Source organism: Biomphalaria glabrata, chromosome 5, assembly GCF_947242115.1.
Source record: "Biomphalaria glabrata chromosome 5, xgBioGlab47.1, whole genome shotgun sequence".
Taxonomy (NCBI): domain Eukaryota; kingdom Metazoa; phylum Mollusca; class Gastropoda; family Planorbidae; genus Biomphalaria; species Biomphalaria glabrata.
Genome location: NC_074715.1, coordinates 47,018,884 through 47,046,594, shown reverse-complemented (window position 1 = coordinate 47,046,594; position 27,711 = coordinate 47,018,884). Strand labels below are relative to the sequence as shown.

The 27,711-nt window shown below is 33.2% G+C and overlaps 1 protein-coding gene across 3 annotated transcripts; it reads left to right on the top strand.

Moving 5' to 3' along the window:
- Positions 1 to 321: 321 nt before the first annotated feature.
- Positions 322 to 26,672, top strand: LOC106060583 (coiled-coil domain-containing protein 78-like). 3 transcript variants are annotated; one of them, XM_056030501.1, is made up of 21 exons: positions 322 to 337; positions 1,462 to 1,629; positions 2,388 to 2,605; positions 3,473 to 3,636; positions 4,797 to 4,940; positions 14,956 to 15,152; positions 15,579 to 15,753; positions 17,312 to 17,443; positions 18,500 to 18,631; positions 18,860 to 18,946; positions 19,369 to 19,548; positions 19,925 to 20,101; positions 20,374 to 20,424; positions 20,958 to 21,046; positions 21,486 to 21,564; positions 22,025 to 22,150; positions 23,077 to 23,273; positions 24,055 to 24,229; positions 24,345 to 24,391; positions 25,179 to 25,352; positions 26,020 to 26,672. In XM_056030501.1, exons 2-21 carry the CDS (start codon positions 1,517 to 1,519, stop codon positions 26,117 to 26,119), a joined length of 2,757 nt encoding a protein of 918 aa, XP_055886476.1. In that variant the 5' UTR covers positions 322 to 337; positions 1,462 to 1,516; the 3' UTR covers positions 26,120 to 26,672. The 3 variants fall into 3 exon arrangements, with proteins under 3 accessions (XP_055886476.1, XP_055886474.1, XP_055886475.1); XM_056030499.1 differs by lacking the exon at positions 322 to 337 and adding an exon at positions 362 to 487; XM_056030500.1 differs by lacking the exon at positions 322 to 337 and adding an exon at positions 824 to 848.
- Positions 26,673 to 27,711: the final 1,039 nt, after the last annotated feature.

Sequence of the window (27,711 nt, the reverse complement as noted above, 5' to 3'; positions counted from 1 at the left end):
CTCTAGTAGCACAAGGGAAGAAGGAGCATTTGTACAAATTTATCCTAGCATATGAAACGAGGAATGTGCCATTTTCTCTAAAAGTGCGCCTATTATGGTTTCTACTCCAGCCTTAAGAGGACTTCGTAATCAACGATTCTTTGGTATAACTAACTGCTTCGTATAGAAACTCTTTTCAGTACAAAATCATGTGGAAAATGAATAAGTAGCGGTTTGCACATTATTCATTTTTATAAAAATTACTTTAACTTAACAATTTTCAGACCTCACAAATGAACGATCCTTTATTAATGCATAGGCTAGTGATTTTACTTCCGGTTCCATCATCATCTTCTAAGTAAGGGATAAAAAAAAACGTTACTAATGTAAACATGGGACATAAAATTAAAGAAAGAATAAAATGAAGCTAGATATGCTGATATAGATTCAATATCTATATTTGTATTTCAAAGTAGAATTTTTATATATTCTATTTCTAGATCTAGACGTAAGATCTAGATCTTTTTTGAAGTAACGTCTGTGATAAGAATAAGAGTATAAATAACTAAGTCGACATTGACATACATCTAGTCATGATAGTGACTCATAGTCATAGTATAGAATTAGAATAGACATAAAGAAAGACTGATTCACTGATAGTAGTATAGTAGTGAAGTGATAGATCTATTTGATAATTAAGACGATAAGACTAATAAGAGTAAGACGAAATCATCTTCTTTTTTTGAAGTAACAGTAACAATCATGCATTTTTTAAATTTCATCTTATCTTATAAAATATGAATTATCACGATAATATCATATTTTTTTAATACATCGCGGATGAGAAGAAGACTAAATATGAAAATAGGGTAATTTCCGGAAAATAGGACTCTAGAGTCTAGATCAAATACTAAATCTAGACTCTCTAGATCTATAAAAACTATTATACTATAAAGTCTATATGATTATCATTATGATAGATCTAGCTCTAGATCTAGTCCTTGCCTTGATTTATAAAAAAAAATTATAGGGGTCTTGATATCTATATATATCTAAATCTATATGTTCCACTCAGCCTGAATATCGGTGATAATTCTTTTTAAAATGATAATCAGATAGATTAGTCTATATTTTATGATAGATATATCAGATCTATATCCTGATCATGTTTATCAATCTATGGTATCTTATATTATCTGAATTTCTACTCTAGATTGACTAAATCTAATCCTAATCTAGTTTCTAGAAGATGAGTCTGTACTGAAGTAGAGCCAGAAAAGCCAAAATGTTATTCTGTGAAGAGAGTCACAGTCTCATTGAGTGTCAATAATGTGCAACTTATTATTTTATCATCAAGCATGATTTAAACTCTGGACCCTTGAATCTAGATGACAGTCTGAGGTGCATGCCACAATACACCCCTGCGTTTTTTTTTTCTAAAAACCTACAAGCTTATTTTATTTTTATTATCATTTTTTTTAGAAGTGACATGCTGTAAGACTCAACTTTGAAAAAACTGCGTAGAGAAAAGAGAAGAATGAAGTTACAAGTTTTAGGTCGCATACGTCCTATGTACAGAGGTGAAGGAGTTGCCTTGCATCGAGAGAATGACACAAAAATAGCTGCACGAGCTGGAGGACCTTTTTTTGGGTATTTGAAAAAAAGAACAACAATATTTCAGTGTTTATTATTTTAAATATTAGTAACATACGTTCCTTTGAAAATTAAAAAAATAAGTTTTAAAGCATTTCTAGTGCTGAAAGTAAAGGATTCTCTAAGAAGGAGTCAAATATAAATATATAGATATAATTAAATAGATATAAGGCAATGTCTTTAACTCAGAACATTAAGTATGAGTGCAGTATTTCACATGACCATGCAAACCAAGTTGCGACTGGTATATTTTTCCGCATCTAATGCAGGGGTTTATTTAATTTTTTTTTCTTCTGCACCTGTCTTTGACAAAGGCGCTTCTTTGGGTCTAAAATGTGTGTCCTGTGACTTTCATGAAAGCTCTCATGCTATCTCTTTCAGATATAGATATATATGTAATTAACAATTCTCATCTCATCTGTCCCATGACTTTCGTTATGCTGTGACAGTTCATGTAACAAAATTCCTCCACTCTTCCCATAGAGAGGCCGGTCCATACTTTTTTGTTATTTAGCCAGCTTTTCTTTGTATGACTGTACATTGAAGAATGACTTTTGATAATGAGTCATATCTTACAATATGACCAAACCAGCTCAGCTTTCGTCTCTTTATTTGTAAGTTAGGGTGTTGGTTTGTTAAATAAATCCATATACAATTGTGCTTTCTTTATTAAAAAGATAATATGAAATACTTAACTGAAGTACATTTTTTAAAAAAGTTAAATGTTCATAGATATTTTAAATTGTTTCTGACAGGTTTTTGGAGCTTCACAGTGAAAAAAGTACCACATATGATGTTTTTAAAACTTCAGTATTGTCCTTGGTGGATGTCTTTGTTAATGGATGCAATACGGGTCTACTGATTGCAGGGGAAACTGGCTCTGGAAAGTCTTTCACTATGGCTGGAGAAGGAGATTTTAAAGCCGGCTTAGTTCCCCTAATCTTTGATCAGCTCTTTTCAATATTAGCAAAAGGTAATAGTAAAGTAAAGTAAAGTTTACCTTTCAGAACTTCCAACCTATGGGGTAGATGATGTTAGGTCATCTGTTTCTGTGGCCAACGGTTAAGGAGCAGGGTGTCATGTGGCCAGCACAATGGCCAACCACCTTTACTTTCCCCAACTAAAGTCAGGTACCCATTAGTGTTCGGTGAACTCAGGGGTGCCCTAATAATCCCGAAATTCAAAATCCCAGTCTTCACCAAGATTTGAACCCAGGACCCCAGGTAATAAAAAGGTAATAAAAATGTTGAACTAGATAATCATTGTAACTGCAAAATGGAGTGTACAAACAAGATTTATGTAGTAAAATAAATAATATAATAATAAGGCTTGACTTCGAGTCCAAAGATTAGTGAGGAATGCAGTATTTTCCATTACAATCTTTTTTTTTAAATTCTGATGTGTCTTTTAAGAAATTCCTTCTAGTAAAAAAATAAATAAATTACATACTGCAGGTATCAGAGAATTTTTTTTACTCAATTTAATAGCCTCAAAAAATTAAATTTATAGCAAATTAAAGTGAGATGTTTCGTGTCATATTTTATTAGTAAACAAAGAAATATTTTACAATAATGAAAGCATGTGGACAACCTTGTCTAAAGTTTTTCTCTTAGATTTTTGGATCAAAATCTCAGCTTTTTAATTTTAATTGATCCATTTAAATCAATTGAGCCATTAAAATAAAAAAAAATCTTCTTGTAAATGATGATATTAATTTCAATTTAAGACATGTAAGATGATTGTGTATTAAACATGTAAAAACAAAAATCACTCATTTTACCAACATGCAGACCAAGATAATCTGCTAGGCTATTAGTTGTTAATTCTAAAATCATTTCAGAAAATTATAGAGCTGATGTAGAAAGTAAAAGGATCCAGTCGAGAGTAAGTCTACAAATGTTTGAAGTTTACAATGAAGTAATTAGAGACCTTTTGATATTGCCGATTGGATCACGTCCAACTGTCGACATTCAAGAAAATGCTATTCAGGGGGTACATTTACAGGTAAATCTGTATACGTTGTTGTAAATGTCTATTGTCACATTCAACAAAGATTCACATTCAGCATGCTGAATACAATGTAGTTTGGAATAAAGATACTGGATAAAATGATAACATGAGCTTTAATTAGCTTAAACACAATAAGTACCGTAGTAAAGAAAGGAACAGTATTTTCCCTGAATACAGTAATTAAATATAATAAAAGTTTCCAATTAAGTGAACTAATTACTTTAGACTAGAACTGCAAACTAAATATTGTGTTCCTCCATGCTTTTTATAGATTCTAGCTACCTCATTTTTCTGAAGTTTCCAGAATGTTTTATATTTTCTACACTACTAATTTAAGTGGGAAAAATAGAAATATTTGGTTTTGCGAACTGTCACAGCACACCTATTGCTAGTTAAGGGACAGATGATGATGATGAATTTCTATTTTGCTGTTTTAATAAAATCATTGTGACCTTTCTTTTGTCTCTATGTGTCTGTCTATATTACAATGTCTGTGTCTCTATGTTCAGTCTCTTTATATCTTTCCCATAAATTAAATAGAGGAAGTATTTTTTCAATATGTATTATTAGGATTAATTTTTAAGTCCAGAGCATATTTTTTTAGAAAAGGTAGTTATGATGGATAGTACTTGTAAGCCATAGATGATGTTTTTTTCTTGGAGAAAGCAATCTTAGCAGAAAATCACACAAATGTACCATATTCACTTACACCTCTTGACCCTCAGTTCAGGACCTGCCCTGGATAATTGGAGCCTCTAAGCGAAGTGAATTTGGTGGCCTCAAATGAAACTTTGAATAATAAAAAGAAGCAGCGAAAAAATAACATTACGCAAAACCTGTCAGTCTATATCTATATCGTCAAATAACTGAGATTCATAACTAATGCAAATTCCATAGGTGGCTGACTAGTTTGCCTAAGCCTAAGGCAGCTCTGCTCAGTTACCTACCCTTTAGTTTCAATTCTCTTTAGCTCCTACTGAGTGTCAGTCATAGCTAAGGTATGCGAGACTGCTGTATGGGCTGGTGGGGCATTTTTTTTTTACACACAGAATGATAAATTGGGCTGGCAGGCTCAAAAGGTTAATTGTAATAACCATTAACATTGTTAACAAATATTGTAATCAAAATGATTCTAAAAACTTCTCTGTTGTCAGAATATTACGGAGCTCTCTTTAAATGATAGCACTCAGGCTAAAGCCCAGTTCATACAAGGCTGGGGCAGACGTACAGAACTATCAAGTGACTCAGGCCTGGCATCTCACAATTCAGCCATTTTCTGTCAAGTCCTGCTAGAAAGAGTGAGTATTCCAACTTTTTGTTTTATATTGATTTTGAAAAATGTTGCTTAAACATTGTTAGCATAAAAAGAAATGTATTGAACAACATGAATGACTAAACTTTTTATATTAAAAGTAAAAGAAACAAAAAAGGTGGATTAGAAGAATTAGTTTCCGCAAATTTAATTCCCTAATTTGTTTGTAGTCCTGGTGAATAGTAAAACAATTGAGATTAGCAAATGCATTAGCCTTTTTGTTTGGTCGTGCATAATGCTATTCTAAAATATTCTGAAACTGAACTTATTTTGTTCTGATGGATTGTCTTAAATATGAAGGAACAGTTTCTGTTGGGCTGGGAATTTCTCCATTTTATCTGTAAAAGCAACATGTAATAAGACTATAAAAAATAAAAACCTTTTCAAGGCTAATACAATAACATTAGTTGTTTTCTTTGAAACCTACTATAAGTACTAAGCTTTGCATTCATCTTTAGCTATGCCAGTGCCTTTCAAAGTTTTATATTGTTGTGTAATCATGGGTTGAAATCTAAGTTAATTTTTAGCATTCTGGAAATAAAAAAAAAAAAAGAAAATGAATCTGCTGGCATTGTTGTTTGAAAAGCATGTTTCTTTGTTGAATGTGGAATGACTCCTTGAGAAGCATGTTGCTGGTCCTGCACTGACACCTTTAGTAGCATTTTGAAACAAAAAATAGTAACAACTATGGGGGATAAGATTGATTGACCAAACTGATGTTGGTATTAGCTTGAATCTGTGCACATAGACAGTAAGAACAAATCATTTTATTGCTTTTTATTCCCTAATATGGTGTGGCCAGCATGCAAGGAACATGGTCATTCATAATTTAATTATTCCTCCCTGACCGAAATTTCTTTTTTTTTACACTTTTGGTTCACTTAGCTTTTAGTCTCTTTTGAACTGGAATCACAAGCCAAGGCATTCCTACTGTATTTTACAGTAAAATATTATTCCGGAGCAAAAACTATTTCTTCTCTCTCCTATTAAAAAAAAATGACATTTTATTTAAAAACAAGTAATATTTAAAAAAAGAGTAAGAAATTAATTACTAATTAATGTTCAAATAATATTGCAAACTTATTTGTTATAAAAAATGGTGACTGTAAGAATTGAACCATGATATTTGATTTATAAGCGCAATGCTATAACAACTTAGCTAACAAGCTATACTACTCTGTGCAATATTTAAATGATTCAAATATTTTGTACTTGTTGCTTTGAATTTTTTACTTGTGGTTTTGATTTGACAAAAGTGTGAGTAAATAGCAGGAATTAAAAGAAGAAAAGAGTAAACGTAATGATGGCCCAGGAAATGACACAGTTTGAGGTATTACATAATGCAGCGCAGAAAGATTCTCCCAGATACCCGCTTCTTTCATGTAGCCACAAAAAAGATTGGACCAGAGTGCTCTGAGTATGCTAAATACTATGGATACAATTTATATCGAAACAATGAATAGTATTTACTTACTAAATCCTATTCCAATTTTATCTATAAACAATATTTAATTTTAACTTTAGTTGATATTAAGATTAGTTTGGATAAAAGAATATAATGATTATTATGGATAGACATTTTTGTGATAAGTAGAGACTTCAATTAGTGCATGTTTTTAAGATCTATATATTGAATGAATTCTCTAATAATAAAGGTGAATATGTTGGCCTCCTAACTTGTGCTACCATTTTCTAAGGCCTCAATGTGATTATGTTGCCAAACTTTGGTAAGCAAGCAATACACAATTTTTAGCCTCTTCTTTTTCAAGTTATTTCAGCCTCTTCTTTTTCAAGTTATTTTTAATGCTTCTGAATTAACATTTTAAAAATTCTTTTTCTTCTTTTTTTGTTGTTATATTACATTTCTGTGCTGGGGAGGAGGATTGACATGCATCATATGTAGTTCGTATATTTTTCAAAGTTTATTAAAGGCTGCTGAATGTATTTCTTCATCACATTTTGACCTTTAATAAAACATTTTTTTACTGACACTTTAAAGTATCTAATAATTTCACCCTTATGATGTTTCACACAAAATAATTTGCTCTAGTTTTATCCATTTGAAGGCGCAAGTGGTAAAGCACTTGGGATCCTGGGTTCAAATCCTGGTGAATACTGGGATTTTAAATTTTGGGAACTTTGGGCACCTCTGAGTCTGCCTAGCTCTAATGGGTTTCGGACATTAGTTGGATAAAAGTAAAGGCAGTTGGTCATTGTGCTGGTAGCATCACACCCTCATTATCAGTGAACCACATAAACAGATGGCCATTACATCATCTGCCCTATAGATCGCAAGGTCTGAATGGTGAACTTTACAACTTTTACTTACTTTATCCATAAAGGCTGCTGAATGTATTTCTTCATCACATTTTGACCTTTAATAAAACATTTTTTTACTGACACTTTAAAGTATCTAATAATTTCACCCTTATGATGTTTCACACAAAATAATTTGCTCTAGTTTTATCCATTTGAAGGCGCAAGTGGTAAAGCACTTGGGATCCTGGGTTCAAATCCTGGTGAATACTGGGATTTTAAATTTTGGGAACTTTGGGCACCTCTGAGTCTGCCTAGCTCTAATGGGTTCTGGACATTAGTTGGATAAAAGTAAAGGCAGTTGGTCATTGTGCTGGTAGCATCACACCCTCATTATCAGTGAACCACATAAACAGATGGCCATTACATCATCTGCCCTATAGATCGCAAGGTCTGAATGGTGAACTTTACAACTTTTACTTACTTTATCCATAAAGGCTGCTGAATGTATTTCTTCATCACATTTTGACCTTTAATAAAACATTTTTTTACTGACACTTTAAAGTATCTAATAATTTCACCCTTATGATGTTTCACACAAAATAATTTGCTCTAGTTTTATCCATTTGAAGGCGCAAGTGGTAAAGCACTTGGGATCCTGGGTTCAAATCCTGGTGAATACTGGGATTTTAAATTTTGGGAACTTTGGGCACCTCTGAGTCTGCCTAGCTCTAATGGGTTCTGGACATTAGTTGGATAAAAGTAAAGGCAGTTGGTCATTGTGCTGGTAGCATCACACCCTCATTATCAGTGAACCACATAAACAGATGGCCATTACATCATCTGCCCTATAGATCGCAAGGTCTGAATGGTGAACTTTACAACTTTTACTTACTTTATCCATTTAACTTGAAAGTTAATATTGTGGAACAAAATGACCTTTTACTAAAAGTTTGATAAAGTAAGAATAAAGAGAGATAATCCAGTATGTTAAGGCACTCTTTTTTGTTTGTTTTATTTTACTTTTTCTGTGTAACACTCCCCTAGATCTAGTTTATGTTTTCTCACTTAATCAACAATATTGTTTTAAATAGATCATTGAAGAACAAATGATTTTATTACATTATGAAAACTTTATAATTTAAATTAATAGCACTTCCATACCATCATTATTATACTGTGTATAGTGCCATCTTCATCTTCATAACGTATAATTTCATGAGGTCTACATTCTATAAACACTACAATTTAAGACCTTACATCATAAATGTAATATACAAAGGAAATAAAAATCATATATTTCAAACTCAGTAATGAAATATTGTTTTAGTATTTTCATTCATTTCATTTTTTTTTTCTAGTCTATTTTTCTCTAGATTTTTAATTTTCTTTCATGTAACTCTTTTTTTTTTCTTGTCATTTTGTTAGCTCCTTTTTTTTTTTTCTTTTTATTTTGTTAACATTTGTTTTTTTCTTAAATTTTAAACATATTTTCAACTTAAAAAAAATTTTTTTTTTCATTCTTTTGCACAATATTTAAATGAATTTCAATTAATACACATTTTGTTATTTTAGCCATGGATCAGATCATTATTTTGACTTTATTTTTCTCTGACTTCACTCACTTCTGGTCATCTTACAAAATTGTGTCTTATTGACAATCATTCCATTAATCAAAATAATTCTCTTCTTGAAGTCAAGTCTTTAATTCATAACATAGTTAATGAATATCTGAACTCTTTAAAAAAATAATGTCACAGTGATGATTAAGGATTTAGAAACTTTTAAGTCTTTCAGTCATCTCAAGTTTTTCAGTCATCTCAAGTCTTTCAGTCATCTCAAGTTTTTCAGTCATCTCAAGTCTTTCAGTCATCTCAAGTTTTTCAGTCATCTCAAATCTTTCAGCCATCTCAAGTCTCTAAGTCATCTCAAGTCTTTCTGTCATCTCAAGTTTTCCAGTCATCTCAAGTCTTTCTGTCATCTCAAGTTTTTCAGTCATCTCAAATCTTTCAGACATCTCAAGTTTTTCAGCCATCTCAAGTCTTTCAGTCATCTCAAGTTTTTCAGTCATCTCAAACCTTTCAGCCATCTCAAGTCTTTCAGTCATCTCAAGTCTTTCAGTCATCTCAAGTTTTTCAGTCATCTCAAAACTTTCAGCCATCTCAAGTCTTTCAGTCATCTCAAGTCTTTCAGTCATCTCAAGTTTTTCAGTCATCTCAAGTCTTTCAGTCATCTCAAGTCTTTCAGTCATCTCAAGTTTTTCAGTCATCTCAAGTCTTTCAGCCATCTCAAGTTTTTCAGTCATCTCAAGTTTTTCAGTCATCTCAAATCTTTCAGCCATTTCAAATCTTTCAGCCATTTCAAATCTTTCAGCCATCTCAAGTTTTTCAGTCATCTCAAGTTTTTCAGTCATCTCAAATCTTTCAGCCATCTCAAATCTTTCAGCCATCTCAAATCTTTCAGTCATCTCAAGTTTTTCAGTCATCTCAAGTCTTTCTTGTCATCACTTAGTTCTCTTTTCCAGTTTTTTAAATGTTATTTTCTGGTTATCATTTATCTCTTTTTTAACTCTTTCTCTCCGTAATTATTTACCACATTCTGGTGGAATCAACGCTGGTATCGTCAGTTAGGAGAGAAAGAGTTTAAAAAATAGTAGTTAAATGAAGAGGCTTAGTGCCTGGCTTCAGAACCTGGGATCAAGGGATTGAATCTCGGTGAAGACTGAGATTTTTAATTTTGAGATTTTTAGGGTGCCCCTGAGTCCACCCAACTCTAACGGGTACCTGACTTTAGTCGAGGAAAATGAAGAGAAGCTAAAGACGGTTGGCCATTGTGCTGGCCATATAACACCCTGCTCCTTAATCATTGGCCAAAGAAATTGATGACCTTAACATCATCTTTCCTATAGATTGCAAGGTCTGAAAAGGAACTTTAATTATATGAAGAAAAGCATTTTCTATTAAGATTTTAATATAATACAAACTTTTTATTTTTCGTTGTTCCAATGTGATGGAAATATTGGCTTTTAAAAGCATTAGAAATAATTAGTTACGAAATTTCGGTTATATATCCATGCAGTGTTTTATCTAGTCATTGCAGATTAGGTGCTGTTTTTTTTTAAATCTTTTTTTTTTTTTTATCTGTTTTATATGTGTCAAAATATTCTTTCATTCTTCTGATAGCATTTTATGTTTAAGAATGTATATACTTCTACCAATGACGAATAACTTGTGATTTTAAAAAAAATCATGCTTCTAACAGTAAAGGCAACCACTTTCAAACTGGAAGCCACAGCGAGAAAGCCCTCCTCCCTCTCAACTCTGACTGCACCTCTAAAGTACAGGAAACTCTATTTTAAGAAAGTCTTTAGTTTTCTAACTCATACTTTGATCGATTTGGTTTGTTTAGTAGTCCCACAGTAATTTCCCCTTGTTCACCTTTCTTTCCATTCAGAACCCCCTTCCCGACTTTCACTGTCCTGCCGAATTCTTGAGCTGGTACGCTAGTGGTTACCTCTAAAACTATTGTGTATGTGTGGCATGTGAAGACGTGTGGGTGTTTGTGAGGGTATGTGTGTTTGTATATAATAAAGAAAAATAAAAAGACTGAGATTGAATGGTGCCCCAACGTTTATCTTGATCTATATAGCCATGGAGAACATACATAGCACTGTCACTGGCACCAGGTGACATCTATACACAGTGACAGATCAAAAGTTTTGTAGAGATCACTTCGTATCAGGGTCGGTGCTGGGTAGTTTCTTATCTTACAGCAAGTGAAAGCCAGCTGAACTCCGCACATAAGCCTGGGGATAATCTTGATAAACTTCACTCTAATAATGTGGACTACTTAACACACTTTTATCATATTGTATTATTTTAGGTAAGTGTGTTGTTTATAGTTGTTCATTCATAGAATAAAAAGATAAACGATTGACTTTTGTGTTGGTCTCATTATACTGTTGTCAAAACTTCAGTTCATCTTTTTTTTAGTTGAGGTAAATAAATGTTTTCTTTCTCTATTGACTCGTTTGTGGTTGAGTTCAAAAAGTCGGTAGGAGAAACAGTTCAGGAAGGGGGGAGGGTGTAAGGCTGAATCTGGTTTTGTATGAAGGAAGAAAACACGTGTATAATTTAGTAATCAAGATAATGACTAATAATAAAAGTAGTTTTGGTCATAATACTTTCTATTAGCATATAAATTGGTCTGATATTATTTTGTTGCTGTTTTGAAATGGGAAAAGTTGATCCCGCTAACTTGAACGCTGTCCTTACTCTTTCTTCTACGAGGTCGTTGACTTACATTACAACAGATCAAACCAGAGCGCCACCCCCTTTGTAATGACCATAGCTCCGCTGTTTCGTTGTTTTTAAACCTTTCCCATTTCGGAATCTGAAAGTCCATAATTAAACAATTTTACGTCCAGATACAATATCAAAGTTACAATCTTGTTGTTTGTTTTTCATTTTTGAATTTCTACTGCTAAATATGGACATCAGTTTGTTTTTCATTTTTGAATTTCTACTGCTAAATATGGGCATCAGTTTGTTTTTCATTTTTGAATTTCTACTGCTAAATATGGGCATCAGTTTGTTTTTCTTACTTCTTGTTACCTCGACCAGAAAATATACATCTTTTGAAAAAAAATTTATCTGAGATATTGAAAATAGAGAGAGCTTGAGTTTGGAGGGTGAAAGGGCTAATTTCTGTACTTGCCATTTAGACAAACTGCCATGTGATGAAAGGTCAACCATCAATTTAAATAGATTATCGTTTAATTACATTCGTTAGGCCAGGCTCGCACTGAACTATATCTTGAAAGCAATCAATACATAGAAATATATTAAATATATCTAACAATAATAATAACAACGTCAGCAGGCCAAACAAATCTTACAATCACGTCTGCAACATTTTCACCCCAGCAAACGTCTATTTTGTATGGATTGTGGTTCTTCATGCTTTGAACTTCATAGCTTTGATATTCGTGCCGAAAATATTGAAACCTGCATTTAGGCATACTATGCATTTGACCCATGGGTGGAGATCTGAGTTTGTCTGAAAACACAAACTCTCTTTTGAAGTCTTTTTTAATAAATGGTATTGTCATCTGTCGTCACCAAGAAGTAGGCCCACACAGAAGTCTAATTCATAAAGCGCTTGTTGTGAGTGTGTATGTGTTTCGTGTGGGAATGTTCGTATTTGCATCAATACTGTTATTGTTACAGTAGTTACGCTGAGGTGGTCAATTGTAGTCAAACTGAATTTCCTTTTGATCGGGCCAATAAAAAATTATCTCATCTTATCCTATTACAAGTACATTTCTGTCACATCCAGTCGATATCTTCTTAGTATTTATCTGAGTATGTCTGGAAACAGCTGTTTCTTGCAGCTTTTGTTTTATGCAATCCATCCGAGTGGCAGCCTAATATTGCAACGTTTAAAAGTGTACATTTATCTCACATCCAGTCGATATCTTTTTTGTTTATCTAGCTCTGTGCTATGTTTTCAGACAGATCTAGCTGTCCCTTGCTTCTTTCGTTATACGCAATCAATCGGAGAGACAGCCTAGGAAAGTAATCGATATTCGATTATCCTAGTTTTCCTGGGGGTGGTGGTAGCAGAGGTTTGATTGCGACCGTCAAGTTCTTGATACCACCTAATCAATACTTGTTTTTATTATGGCGCCTTTCACTCGCTCAGATTCAAAGACCTTGCCCTCGTTTTTAGTTTTCAAGGCACTAAACTATCGTTTGGGTTTATATGTGTTTAGGGTCATTCAAATCTAGTAAGCCTAACAGTGCCTTGACGTCAGGTAGTTATTATTACTAGTATATTTGCTAAAGTTGTTGAAATATTATTCTCAGAACAAACAAACAAACAAACAAATAACCCACCTCGGTGACGTTATAACAATAATTTTTCGACACTTTATTAGGAAGCAGTAAAGCGCTTGGCGTCCGAACCGAGAGATCACGGGTTCGAATCTCGGTAAAGACTGAACCATTGACTCACTTTTGAGTTTCGGGATTTTTAAGACGTCCTTGAGTCTACCCAACTCTAATGGGTACCTGACTTAAGTTGTAAAAGGTAAAGGCGGTTGGTCGTTGTGCTGGCCACATGACACCCTCGCTAACCGTCGGCCATAGACACAGATTACTTTGCCATATAGAGTAATTTGCCCTACAGAGTGTAAATCGCAATGTCAGAAAGGGGTTCTCTAATTTATTACACTAATTGTAGATCTAAATTCAAGGGAGGAGGGGGGGACTAGATTTCAGTGCCCTATAAATTACGCTCTGAGATTTCTATGATCTGTGGTAGTCTCGTTGTTGGCCATTTCGCATTGGTAGTTTAAGCAAGCTTTATTCCCATATTAATAAAGTCTTGCTTAAGCTACCGAGGGATACTTGCATAGGTCGATAGCCGATATTATATTATTAATTGTTATTATGTGCTAGAACTGTGAACGAAACGCAATTTTGAACTTGACCGAAAAGAACTTACAAGCCAAATATTGTGGGGGTCCAAGTTTCTTTGAAGCGTTGCGATATTGTAATATCTGTTTCGTTCTAGTGATGTCATCATAACTAGTGAGAATGTACAGGAACAAAACTATTGAAAGATTTCGGTTATAAAATTGTGGTGGAACTACGCCACCACTAGCGCCCCTTCCTCTCACTATCCCTCCACATTCCACCCTGGAGATTATGACCAAATTACACTAACAGCCATTGAACTGAATGCACAGTTCCATCGTCACGTCCGTTCAAGTCTTCGTACTGATGGCTATAGTCGGTACACTGACGTGTTGCCAGACTTAATCTGTGCTTGGGGAAAAGAGTTTAGAGCCAAAGATTGATTACCGGATTATGGAAAAAAATATATCTATCTCTAAGATAGGCGAAGAAAGGTGGCCAGATTTTTCAGGCATTTGAGGGCAATGTGTCTCTAGCATATTATGAAGAACTTGAAGAGCCGTGTCTTCGAGATATCTCTTTATTATATATATTTTATAATTTATAACACAATTTTATGTCAGTATCTGACGGTCACGTGGCCCCAAACGTCATGTGGTTTAATTTTGGTCTAGCTGAGTTTCCTAATATATATTTCTTGTATTCCTCTATTTTTTGTTTTGGTAAATTTTCTATGTTTGTGTACATTTCCTAAGGCGCCAATTTTGTAAATGTCAAATGTTAATAATAAGTTATGTCTTAACGCTCGTCCCACGTCATCAAGTACACATTTCTATATGATCTTTGTCTCATATAATAAGCGTTTACAGTACTTTATACTTGAACTTTGAATACGCAGAGATACCTTACTGTAAAACTTCCTTAAAGACTATATTATAGGCTCAATATAAATCTTTGACAATACGATCCAGTAACTGCCTTTTGAACATGTCCATCCACATAGACATAGAATATACAATCACTAACTATAAATTAAAGAACTAACCCTCGTCCATAATTCACAATGGTACAATTAACTTCTACTACTAATCTCCCTTCTCCAGCAATGTTGTGTCCTGTAAATATGTGAATTATGTGTTTTCATTGATAGGTCCTCGTGATAAGCAAATTTAATTTATTACATCAGAAGTATTGTTAACTATTATTCTAAACAATGTTGCTAATAAACGTGTGTTTTAAGAGTTATAATATGCTCTTGCCTGCTTTATTTCAGTGTTTTGATAATCTCTTAATCTTAGTGTATACTCATGTTTTGTTCTCTGGTAGATTTATGGAAATGGAAAGCATCCAATCAAATCAAGATTTACGATTGTTGAACTTCCTGGCCTAGAAAACCTCGGGGAAGACACCGGATACAGTGCTCTGTGGCAAGGGAGTCAAGCCAACAAAAGTCTGATCACTCTTTCACAAGTGGTTAGCTCCCTCGCCGGCAACCCAAGTCCTGACAGAGTCATCAACTATAAGTAAAAGACCCTTTTTTTTTCAGCACAATTTTCTTAATGATTGATAATCAATTCTTTAGTCAATGCTCAACTTTTAAATTGGTGTAATTCTTTTGTTAAGAAGTGCTTTTTTTTCCCACCTTATCAATCTAATTTAGATGAAAGTTATCTCCCTTTCTTTGTAGTATTTTCCATAATCTTTTATCCTCAACTCCGAAGGAACATCCAAAAACATGTAGAACATTCTACAAAACATTCTTCTTGCGTTCCATTTTTTATTTGTTAATGAAAATTTAAAAAAAAGGAAATAAATAAACTAAGATTAAGAAAAATTTGTTGAAGACAACTCCACAACTTTTTATTGTTGCTATTGTTAAAACTAATTTAAATCATAAGAAACAATAAATGGACATTGTGTAAAAGAAACTCGTCTGTCTTTATTTCCAGCAACTCCAAACTCACACGACTTTTACAAGAAGAGCTTGGAGGCAACTGCAACACTCGAGCTCTTGTTTGCTTGAAACCCTTCTCCAAGCCAGACACAGTCGGTTTGATTGTCCAGTTCTGTCAGAAGTTATCGCAAGTCACAACATTTCCCATCGTCAATGACAGTTCAGCTCAGGTAGGGCAGGGCTTCCACTAACTAGGCAGCTAGTTATTTTGTTAAGATCAGGGTCTTGTCTATCTTAGATTATTTCTCTGACATGAAAGACACCTTCCAGTGACCATTTCCATACATTTGATCTCTGCCTGTGTTGGCAACACATTATTCTCCTGAACTGTTGATGTAAGACAAAAGAGAGCTCACTTATTCATAGGGCTTTCAATTTGTACTCAATACCCTGCTGTAAGCTTTCAAAACAAACAAATAACAACTGTGCATTGGGCATGCAACACATACTTCTAATAAGCTATTAGAACATAAAATGGGTTGCCTTAATCAGCCAGCTTAGTAGAGTTTTGGTTACTAATTAACATGAATGACTAGATTGACACTTAGATATGTGTAGTAAAGTTTCCCATTTAGATGGCAGATGATGTTAATATCATCTGCTTTTTTGTCCCATGGTTAATGAGGGTGTCATGTGGCCAGCACAATGACCAGCCGCCTTTACTTTTCCCCAACTAATGTCAGGTACCAATTAGAGCTGGATGGACTCAATTGTGGGGCCCTGTGCAAAACAGATTGTGCTGGAACCAGTCTAGGTAGGGATAAGCATAATGTCAAAATTAAGATTTTGTATTAGAAAAGACATTCATCTTTGCAATACATTTTTATAAAATAAAAACTGACTATACCGTTTTTTTTATCGCTAGCAGGATTGGCACCCCAAACGGACAATTTTGTCTATTTTTCATAAGATTTTTATGAATTTTCAGGAGGTTTTAATAATTTTAAGAGATTTCCAGGACTTTCAGATATATTTTGCAATTACAGGAGATTTCCAGAAAATCAGGAGGCTACGGAAACCCTTTTATTAGCCTATATATAAGTTTTAATGGTTTAATTTAATAATTTAGGATTAGGGTGGGGCCTATAAAAATGTGGGGCCCACTGCAACAGCATACGTTGCAGTGGCCTAAGTCCAGCCCTGACTCAGTTGCACCCTAAAGATCTCAACATTAAAAATCCCAATCTTCATCAGGATTTGAACCCTGCACCCCCCAGTTCAGAAGCCAAGCACTTTACCAGATAGATATGCGTAGGACATAACTATCTTCTCTTTTGAAGTAAGGTCTGTAATTTAAAAGATAAGATAAGAAGATAAGCAAGTAGTATAAGTTGTCATAGAACAGTAGAACAATTTGTTCTCCTAGAACAGAAACTTTGTTCTATCTTTTTTGACTTTGACTTTTCTCTTTCCTTTTAATGTCATTTCCATTTAACATCTGAAAAGATGCAAGTGGGGATATTTAAATCTTAATCTGAATCAAAAAGTTTAGGTTTAGTAGACATTAACACTAATCACAATCATCAGCTGCTAAATCTCTATAGTAGATCTTTACACTAATCAATATCATCCTCCTCTGAAGCTTTGTGTCAGCTGAAAAAAATGCATATATTATCTCCATTGTTTCTATTTTATATGAACTAAAACCATCTAAAACCTAAAACTACATTACTGCTGATGTCATTTTTCTTGTCCATTTAATGTTTGCCTGATTGTTCACTTCCTCAGAGTTTATTGACACAAGAACGAGCCAAACTTCTCATTCTAAGACAACAGACAAGTCTTGGTTCTGTCATGTCATCTGTACCGCCCTACGGACCTGACATGGTCTCTGACATTCGCAGACTTCAAACTGAAAATGTAAGACTTGTTAGATTTCAAATTTATGTAGTTTAGTTGTGGCTTAACTTTGCATGCAAAGCATCTATTATGTTGTTATAAATTTTTGTATTACTAGTCCATGGCATAGCTAGGAATTTGCCATTATTAGGGGGCTTGACCTCTTTACAATTAACTCACATGGTTCTGACTCTCATCTCTACATGAAATGCGTTTTATCCACCATTCACCTTTTTTATCTGCTTCAATCTTACTTAAGATTACATCAGATCTCCTCATCCAATCAAAGCAGACTCACACACTAAATACAATACAAACAATAAATAATGATAAAAACAAAACCTAATGAAATACTCAGAAAGACACAAAGATAGAGGCACATTTTCTATTTCTTATGCTAGAACTAATTCATACAAGTGCTCCTTCTTCCCTAGTGCCATTAGAGAATGGAATGAGCTGCCTGAATCAGCTAGCAAAACCAACGACTTGGCAGAGTTTAAGTTATTAATTTAACACGCATGACTAGATTGACACATGAAATGTGTAGGATGTAATTATCTTCTTTTTTGAAGAAACAACTGTAATTTATAAGATATAATGATGTTTTAACAAAAAAGAGTTTCTAGAAAATAATTTGTGTGTGATTCCATTGATCTGATTTATCCGTCCGCTCAGCAAATCATGTGATCAAATCCATGGGTAAAGAGAGTCTACTTTACATTAAATATGTTCAGTAAACAGCGAACTATAAATGCTGAAAGGAGTTCAGTTGTTTCTGTTCATTCTATTGAGTGAATTGAGCCCTACGTGGTTACACTTTATTGGGGGTAGACTTTCTAGTTGTAGCTGCTAACCTGGTTTTGAATCATGAAAAATATAAATTAGATGGCACCTCTTACAAAACATATATTTAATATTTAAAAAAAATATTTTTATTTATTATTTTATTTTCTAAATCTTTTGTATTTAAATTACTAGAGTTGAAGGTTAGGGTTCCATTTCTTTCAAACTTTGTAATTTCACATCATTATAATTCACAAGTGTTTAATGTTGATCTTCTATTTATTTTAAACATAGTTAGTACTTAAAGATCAGAATGAGAGGCTCCAATTACGACTGGACCAACTCAGCAATAAGTTTGGTCATGTTGCCAGCACTAAGACTGACCTTTCTCAACAACTTCTGCTCAGCGAAGAAGAAAAATTAAAGGTAACAATATAATTTTTCTTAAAAGTAACACCTCTTTGTCTTTTGTAATAAGGTTAAAAGAAAAATGCTTTTCGAAACTTGCCAAGTTGTATTTTTCAATCCAGAAGAATATTTTCATCTTAATATTTTTTGACACATAATTAGTTTGTTGGGATTTCATTGTGATATATTTGTTTCTATTCTTCATACTTTTGAAGATATTGGTGTGGTTGTGTGTTTAATCTTCAGGTGTCACAATCCCTTGTAGAGATGCAGATTGAGAATAATAAAATCAAAGAAGAAACTGAGGCCACAAACTTTGAACTCACAAATAAGGTCAGTGAAAATGTTATATATAAGCAAAAAAAATTACCAGAGAATGTGATAAGTAGAAAGTGGCTAGTTGGGCATAAGTCGAGTGGACTTTGAAACTGAATGCTGTGGTACAAGGTTTGAACATTATTTTATCTCCTTCTGATATATCTCTCAGAAGACTTAGGGAATAATGTTCCATGCTGAGATTTTTATCTTTAAAATATTCAAGCCATCGCAAATGTGTGAACAGGTTGTGTGATAAACGAATCAAAGAGATAATATCAGATTCTTAAGAAACTTGGGGGCCCAAAAAAATGGGTGCTTACAGATGTAGACAGATGCATTTTATTACTGTATGTTTACTTTTAAAACAAAATTGTATGTTTTAGAGAAACTTTTCTTCTGTGTTAGATTATCATAGAGAAACGTTTCTTCTCCATTAGATTATTATGCTAGAGAATCAACTGTTGGAGGCTCAAAATGCATCAGACAGACACAAGAGAGCAGCCAAAGCTGCCAAGGAGCAGTTGAAGGAACTGGAGACAGACAGGAAAGATTTAGCTGATGAGTATGTTGTGTTGAAGACCAATTACCTGGCTTTGACCAATGAGCATAAGAGAGAGGTAACTTTTTTTTTTTTACTTTTTAACTGCTAGCACAGATTTTTAATAATAACTTGCAATTGCTTGAGTATATTATTTTTTCTTTTATGTTAATTAAAAACAGCCTTTAGTAACAGATGACTTCAAATGAAATACAATAGTGAAAACATATTTATTAACAGGATGGGCCTTGGTTTGAATCCTACCTGCCGCCATCCTGTGGGAGTTTTGGGCTAGAATGTTATAATCAAACAAACAAATAAATAAATTGTTGTAACAATATACATACAATTAGTTTCTACAAAATATTGACCAATTTTAGATTACAGGATCAATTATATAGTGTACTAATTGCATTGCACAAACAATCAACATATATATATATCCACTTTTTTAGTGCTCAAGAAATGAAAATTTGGCAATAGAGCTGTTGAATCTGGTCAACAGTAAAGCAGCTCTCATGAGACAGGTTCTGATTCTCACAAATGCTGACCCAGCCCATGCTGATGATCCAAATGCAGAGATTGCTCGTATCAGGGCCATCATACACCAGAACTCTTCTGGAAAAATCAAAGTATGTTGTCTTATTGAGCTGATATTTAAGTGCTATGAATACAAACTTGTACATAAAAAAATATTTAAGCTACATGGCTTCAGAATATTTAAGAAAAAAAAAGTCTATCCAAAAGTATTATTAATTGTATTTTTAAATATCAGAAGCGTTTGTTAAATTATTTAAAAGAGATTTCCTTCTTTAACTAGGTCAGTGATACACAAACTAAGACCAGAGGGCCGTGGATCATATCCGGCTAGTAATTAATAATATTTGTATTTTCTTCCAACTAGGCAGATGAAATCCTAGGTACGCAGAGAGACAGAGAGGTTATTGAAGACAGGGTGAGTATTGACTGAAAACTGACATCAATTCTAAACCAATTAAGGTCTGAGAAAATAGTTTGAAAAAGCCATTATTTGGAAGCATTTTAAATTAAGGAAAAAGTTATGATTGTTTTGAAAAGATAGTGAAAAAAATTGTTTAAGTGATGGCCTACAGCAAGTTACAATGCACTAAAGACTATTTTTTTTAAATTACACTCTTCTAGTCTAGTGCTTATTGCAATATGCTGTTGTGACTTTATAAGGAGGTCTTTACAAGTTGAACTGATTATTTAAAGATTAGGTTGGGAACATTTTTTTTCCATGAGAATTTCTGCTTTTAAATCAAACTTGTAATACCATTGTACTGCTGTCAGTAGTCAGTTCTAATGGTATCATTACTAGTCAATCTACCTTTGTTGCTGATAGTGCTTAGTTTATTTGTATATTTATTAAAGAATAGGTGACAGATTCCTGTTAACAGTTAATTGATGTCAAGGAAAATTTAAAAAAATAAAAAATATCTACTTAAAGCTGTTTTTTTCTATTTTCAGCTGTTTGCCAGCCAGAGAAAGTTTGAGTCAGAGATTAATAGGTTAAAAGTTGACTATGGAGATGAGCACAAGAAATATGAAAACAGGATGTGAGTTAAATTATGTCCCTTTGAGTGTTTAACATTATCTAGTACTTGCAGATAATAATGAAGTACAGTCATAAAAGAGAGGAATAAAAGCAATACAGTGAATGTCTTGGGATGGAGCGGACAAGTCGAAATGATTGAGTTATTCTTTCCGTTTCATAAGACTTCTCAATTTGATGGTAGACAATCATGATATAATCCCTTTATGATGTTTGTGTTTTTAAGTTAGTCATGGTAATATCTATCCATCCATCTATTTATCAGTGTAGCTCTGTAGGTAGGCCCTATACATTGGCTGTTTTATCATCTTCTGCCATTCAGATATATTTCTTCTCTCCAAATCTGCTTACTGTTTTTATCTAATCCTAACTATATCTGTAGCCACTTAACAGTTATAATTAATAATATCAGGCACATACTATTTCGTGTTGCAATGTTTTAGGAATGCTCTGATGAAAGAACTGGCTGATACCAGAGTCTTGGCCAGAGAAAGACAACACAAAATTTCTGAGTTAAATGCTGTGAGTCATCAAATTTATCTTTTTTTTTTTTTGTAGAAATCTTTTATTTTACATATTAAAATCTATTTAGTAGTTCATGTGTTATATATTAAAGGAGAAGTATCAGAACTTTAATAAAAATTATTTTATACCTTCCTCTGTCCCTTATTGTGTTGAACTGTTGGGGCAAAACAGATAATCTATTGACAACCTCTCTCCATTCCTGCCTTTCACCAACTCTTTCATTGACAGGAATGTCCATTTCTTGTCATTATTTCCCCATCACTTCTTTTGTCTGCCTCTGCATTTTTTCCTGGTGCTGTTCTCTATATGCAGAAAGGACTTTGCAAGCCCTGAAGATCTTGAAACATGACCATACAGTCATAACCTGCATTTGTTTTTGCAAATCTGTCTAGTATCTGAGCTAAAAGAAATGTATCTATATCTAATTCAGTTAACTTCAGTAAACTTTGTCCAACAGAAACTAATCACATTAAGGGGAGAGAAGGAGGCAGTTGAGACTCAGACCAACCGTCTGCAACACAAGGTCAAGGACCTTGGTGAAGACTTCAGAGCTCGACTAGTTAAATATGTTGAGGACATCGCAGTAAGTTTTTATTTAATTACAGTTAGCATCTAATTGAAAAGATTTTTGTTTTTACTTTGCTCTAATAAATGTATTAATCTTTCATAATTTTTGTATTGCCTCAAGATCAGCATATGGTTGGCACTTTTCCATTGTAAAGTGAAGTACAGTCCCTTTCAGACCTTGCAGTCTATAGGGCAGATGATGTTAAGGTCATCTGTTTCTGTTGTAAATGTTAATGAACAGGGTGTCATGTGGCTAGCACAACGACCAACCACCTATACTTTCTCCATCTAAAGTCAGGTACCCATTAGAGTTGGGTGGACTCAGGGGCGCTATAAAAATTATGAAATTCAAAATCCCAGTCTTCACCAATATTCAAGCCCAGGACCCCAGGTTCAGAAGATGAATCTTTAACCACTCAGCTACTCGCCCCCCCCCCCCTACTTTTCCATAGTGATTACCAGTAATTATATTCATAAAAATATATGTATGGTTAACTTCAAATCATTGTATTTTTCTATTTTCACATGAATTAATCTTAAATTTATATCACTGGCAAATAGTTAAAAAGAAATGCCTGAATTTGTTTATTCCGTCTCCAATAACTCCACCATGTTTTATGAAGTTATTCTCATGTCCATCTTGTGACACTTTGGTGAATTAAACAAACTATTCAAAGGACTTTAACAATTTAGAATCAATGCTTAGTACTTCCGGTTGACTTGAAAACAGCTTTCAACTCCAGTTTTTTTTTGTTTTTAAATGAAAAGTTGACAGTAACTTGTCAGTCTCAGCTGAGAAGTTGTCAGTTAAATTGAGAGATAGGATAGAAAAAAATATATATCTGTACATGACTTAAAAGTGGTCCTCTGAAATAAGCTGTTTGATTTTCTGATTTTCTGTTTAACAAAGTTTATTACCATCTTTGTTTGTGTGTATACTAGGAATATGTGGACAAAGGGAGTGGTGTTCCAGGTCAACAACATGAGAAAAAGATGAGAGATTATGTGGATAACATGTTGAAGGACATCCGAAGGTCACATAGAGAGCGAGAAGACCAGCTTAGTCAAGCAGCTCAGACATTCAAGAAGCGCTTGCAGAATACAGTACACAGTTATGAGCAGGTGCTAATAGCCTACAGGTAAGTGTACTCATTAGAGACCATTTGTTATAGAAGGCCTCAACACTGACCTGCAACGTCACAACCTGTGGGCAGTTTAGACCAATAGCTTGTCGCCACATCCTACAGATCTGTGACATGGCATTGAGCTATTGGTTTAAGCTGCCCACAGGTTGTAATGTTGAAGATCAGTGTTTGGGCCTTCTAAAACAATTTGGTCTGGACTCATTCAAGTGAGAAGTATGGAGTAGGTATTGCAGGTAGACACTAATTGCAAGGCCAGGTGATGCTTACATTTTTGTTTGCTATTGAGTAGCTTTTAATATATCAATCCATCTCTTTAAAAACTCCTGAAGTCTTTCGCCTTAGTGCCTTGATTATGTTCTTCTTTGTCCACAAGGGAGATTTTTTTTTAGTGAGACAAAAAAAATTAAATTTGTAACATTTAGATAGCAAGAGTAATGTTTCTAGGATTGGTCTTAGTGTAAATGTTTTAGAAATTCTTTTTAAAAAATTTTTTAAAATAACTGTGATCTAAAAAATAAGTTTTTTGTTTTTTTTTTTTAATCTTTTTTTTTGTTTTTCTGGATATTATTTTTGTAAAAAATTATTTATTGCACACTGTTTCTTTTAGCTCTACTAGTTTATTATACAGAAAAACTTATTCTATGTATATATATATATACATATGTATATGTTATCATTTTCGAAATGAAGATGAAGGCTAGATGCTTTATTACCTCTTGGAATAAAATGTTATTTCTGATGAACAAATTTAATTACTTTTTGTATTACTGTATAGAAATCTGCGACAGACTTGTGAAGCAAGAGGCTTTGACAGAGCTGATCTTGGTCCGGATGAGTACGAGCTGAAGCTAGGAGACACAGAGATCCAGTCTTCTCATCTTAAGGAGCTGGATAAAGCTAAGACAGAACTAAACAGAGCCAAGAATGAACTAGATGCTGTCAAACTTCGAGTAAGTCTCACCATGTACTCACCTAGATTTGTCAGTTTCAAGTGTTCCTCAACATTTAATACACATTTTAAATAAATGGCTATTCAATTTTGTACTCTTTACTATCTATCTCTAGTATGGTTTGTTTGGGGATGACAAGAAAGAAAACTTAGGAGACTTAAAGTAAGTTGCACAAAGTTTAAAGTTTTTGCATAAATTAAAACAATTTTATTTTATAAATTTACAGATTAGAATTGGAGACATTTGACAACATTTTTACAAAGCTTATATCAACTCACTCTATCTTGTCTGTCTGTCTGGTAAAAATGTGTATACATCTTATTTCTCTCACACCCATTCTCGGATCAAGCTGAAACTGCAGAATTATTCACTGACATAGACAAGACATGAATCAATAAAAAAAAGTGACTAATTAGACAATTAATTACTGGTAATACATTATTTTGTTTGATAGCGACAAGGGAAACTAATACTTCAGTATTCACAGAGATGGCTAAATTTGTTGAGTTTAGTCCTCTTAAATAATTGTTAATGCTATTGCTACCTCACGCAATATGGTAAATAACTTGTACATTATAGGTTGATATAGTTTTAAGGGCAGAGTTCTTCCCCTTTTGATAAGCTTTGTTTAAAAAAAAAAGATTTTAAAAACAAAAAACTGCAATCTTTATCATGGTTATTATATTTACAATATTTATAATTTAACCTTAAGGTCTTTTGATCATCTTTCTCCAATCCTCTCTCTCTCTTGTCTTGGATAGAATTTCTTCCAGTGACAGGCCCATTCATTCTTTCATGCTGTCTTCCCATTGTTTTTTCTGTCTGTCTCTTTTTTTCTCCTAGTACTGTTCCCTGAAGGAAGGTCTACAGATTTTTATATTTTTTTTGTAGTCTTATAAATAAAATCTTTGATAAATTTTTGTGACAACATTTAAACCTATGCTGACAGTTCCATCTCAGCAAGATCAGACCTATGGGCAGCACTAAGGAAACAACTTCGGGAGTTTACTCTAAACACACAACAACAGCTTGAGCAGGAGAGGGCGCGACTGTTGAGTGAAAATCAAGTTTTATCGCAACAGCTGAAAGAGAGTCAGGAATATATTGACAGCCATCTTGTTCGGTGAGACTAAACATTCTTTATTTAATCATTGCATTTTTTGTTTGTTTACATCGTACAGAACATCAGATCTCTTGTGTCAGAAGCACAACTTATTCTGTGACCTTTGCAAAACATTTTTAAAAAGTTTTAACTCTTTCTCTCCTGATTAACGATACCATCGTTGATTTTGACCCCATTTAATTAACTTATTTTTTGGGTTTATAAGCTTTAATTTGTGTTATATAAAAAGGGCATACATCTAATCTATCAAGTTTCACATTTTCTGATTAAATGTAATTGACGTTTAACCCTAACAGGCTAGTGAAATACAAATGGGAAAAATGAATAATACCTTTTGAACGCAGAAAATAATTACGGACAGATAGAGTTAAAACAATCTAACAATTACTTATCACTTTGTTAGTTTAGTAATTATAATTTAATTTATAGAGATCTTTTAACAAACAAAATGTAGGCTCAAGCCGCTGTTTAGCTTAGCATTTAAGGACCTAACAGTCTCTTGCTCAGATCATATAAAAGTCATGTTTCTGTGACCAATAGTTAAGTTAGATGTTTTTCTGGACAGCTCAACATCCTTCAGTTAACCGAAAAATGTAATGTTTATAATGGTTGTCTGATATAAAACTTGTCGACATGAAATTTCAATGACTAAAATATTTATTTCCAGGTACAAGCAAGAAATTCTTCGACTGCGTAAAATGCTTGGAATGTCTGAGACAGAAGCCAGCATACTAACTGACCGGCTTGCTAAAATTAGAAAAAAATAAAACCTACATTTATAATCAAGCACAAGTTTTTAAAAATGTTAATTAAAAAAGAAATGCAACTTTAAATTATCTTTTTTTATAGGGCACACCATGGCCTAAATTGTGCTGATGTGCCAAAAATCCAAAATACTACGTTTTTATTTATTTATTTTAAAATCTAAATTTGTTTACCTAATAAATTACAAAAATTTGTTCTATTAAAATCATGAACAATATTTTTTGTAACAAGCAGAAACGAAACGTTGACAAAATGTAAAGATGAGTCATAAGAAACAAAAGTCATCTGATTTTAATGATTGGCCTCCACCACTCAAGTTTATGGTATTTCCTTTGTTGAACAATAGTAATGCCTAGTATCTGTATTTTGAAAAGAACTACATATTAAATTTCCGTCCATTGTAATCAGTTTGTAAGTTTTAACTTAGGCATCAGCCGCCAATGTGACATTTGTATTTGTTTTTTTATTATCTTTGTTTTTATTTTGTGATATTGTACAACTTCTCTGTGATGATTAATATTTTATATTGAGAAATAAATATTGTTTTTTTTTTAATTGTTTTAATTTTTTTTATTTCACTGTTTTGTTGAGTTTGTTATAGTTTTTCTTTTTTTTTTCTCTTTTTGAAACCCTCACCACAATATAAAAATAGTTTTTTTGTTTTTGTGACCTAACTGAGACTGGTTGTTGAAACAAAGGGGATTTCCTAATGATTTCATGTTGAAAAGGTTCTATAATGTCATTTTTTTTTTGAAAAGAAAAAAAAATGATATAATTATTTTGAAAAGAACTAAAGTTAAGTAAAATGTGGACAAAATCAAAATTTTATCTAAAAATGACCCTGTTCTTGCAGTATGTGCACTGGACTGTGGTTCGGTTGTTTCGATGGTCATACCCTACCTGCTGCCATCCCCTGTAGTCCTGCGGGAGGTTTGGAATAGGATGTACATTATCTTCAACTCTGAAGGAACATTTGAAACATGCATTTTTGAAAACAGATTTGTGTTACCTATAATCCTTATTGTTTTTTGTGAACCTTTCAATTAATCTATTCACATTCTTTTCATCACGCAGCCCAACTGTGCGACTCATTTGGATGTAGAACTATTTTCTAATCATTACTTTGCTTATTGTTTCCTGTAAGTTCTCTTACTAAAGATTTTAAATGCAAGTGTGATGCTAAGTGATGAAACCATGAATGATGCATACATATTATATTGATAAAGGCAGTGTTGCTGCTAGGCGGAGTTATGGAATCCAAAGGTCCAAGGTTTGTACCCTGGTCAGTACTGTCCCTTGTTTTTCTATATTTAATTCCCCATTTTCTCTCATTAAATAAAATCAGGTTATAAGTGCTACTTTTATATATGCAAATATTTTAACCTTGCATTCTGAATTCAGCCAAAAGTCATGACTATTTTGGAAAAACAGTTATACCGCGTCTTGACCATGTAGAGTGGCCCAGAATTAAAATAAGAACAGAATTAAATATACATTATATGTGGTGGTTGCCTGGTCGCATATATTTACACCATTAAGTTAAGGAAATTCATTAGAAACAAAACCAGTAAAAAAAAAAAAAAATTCGTAATAA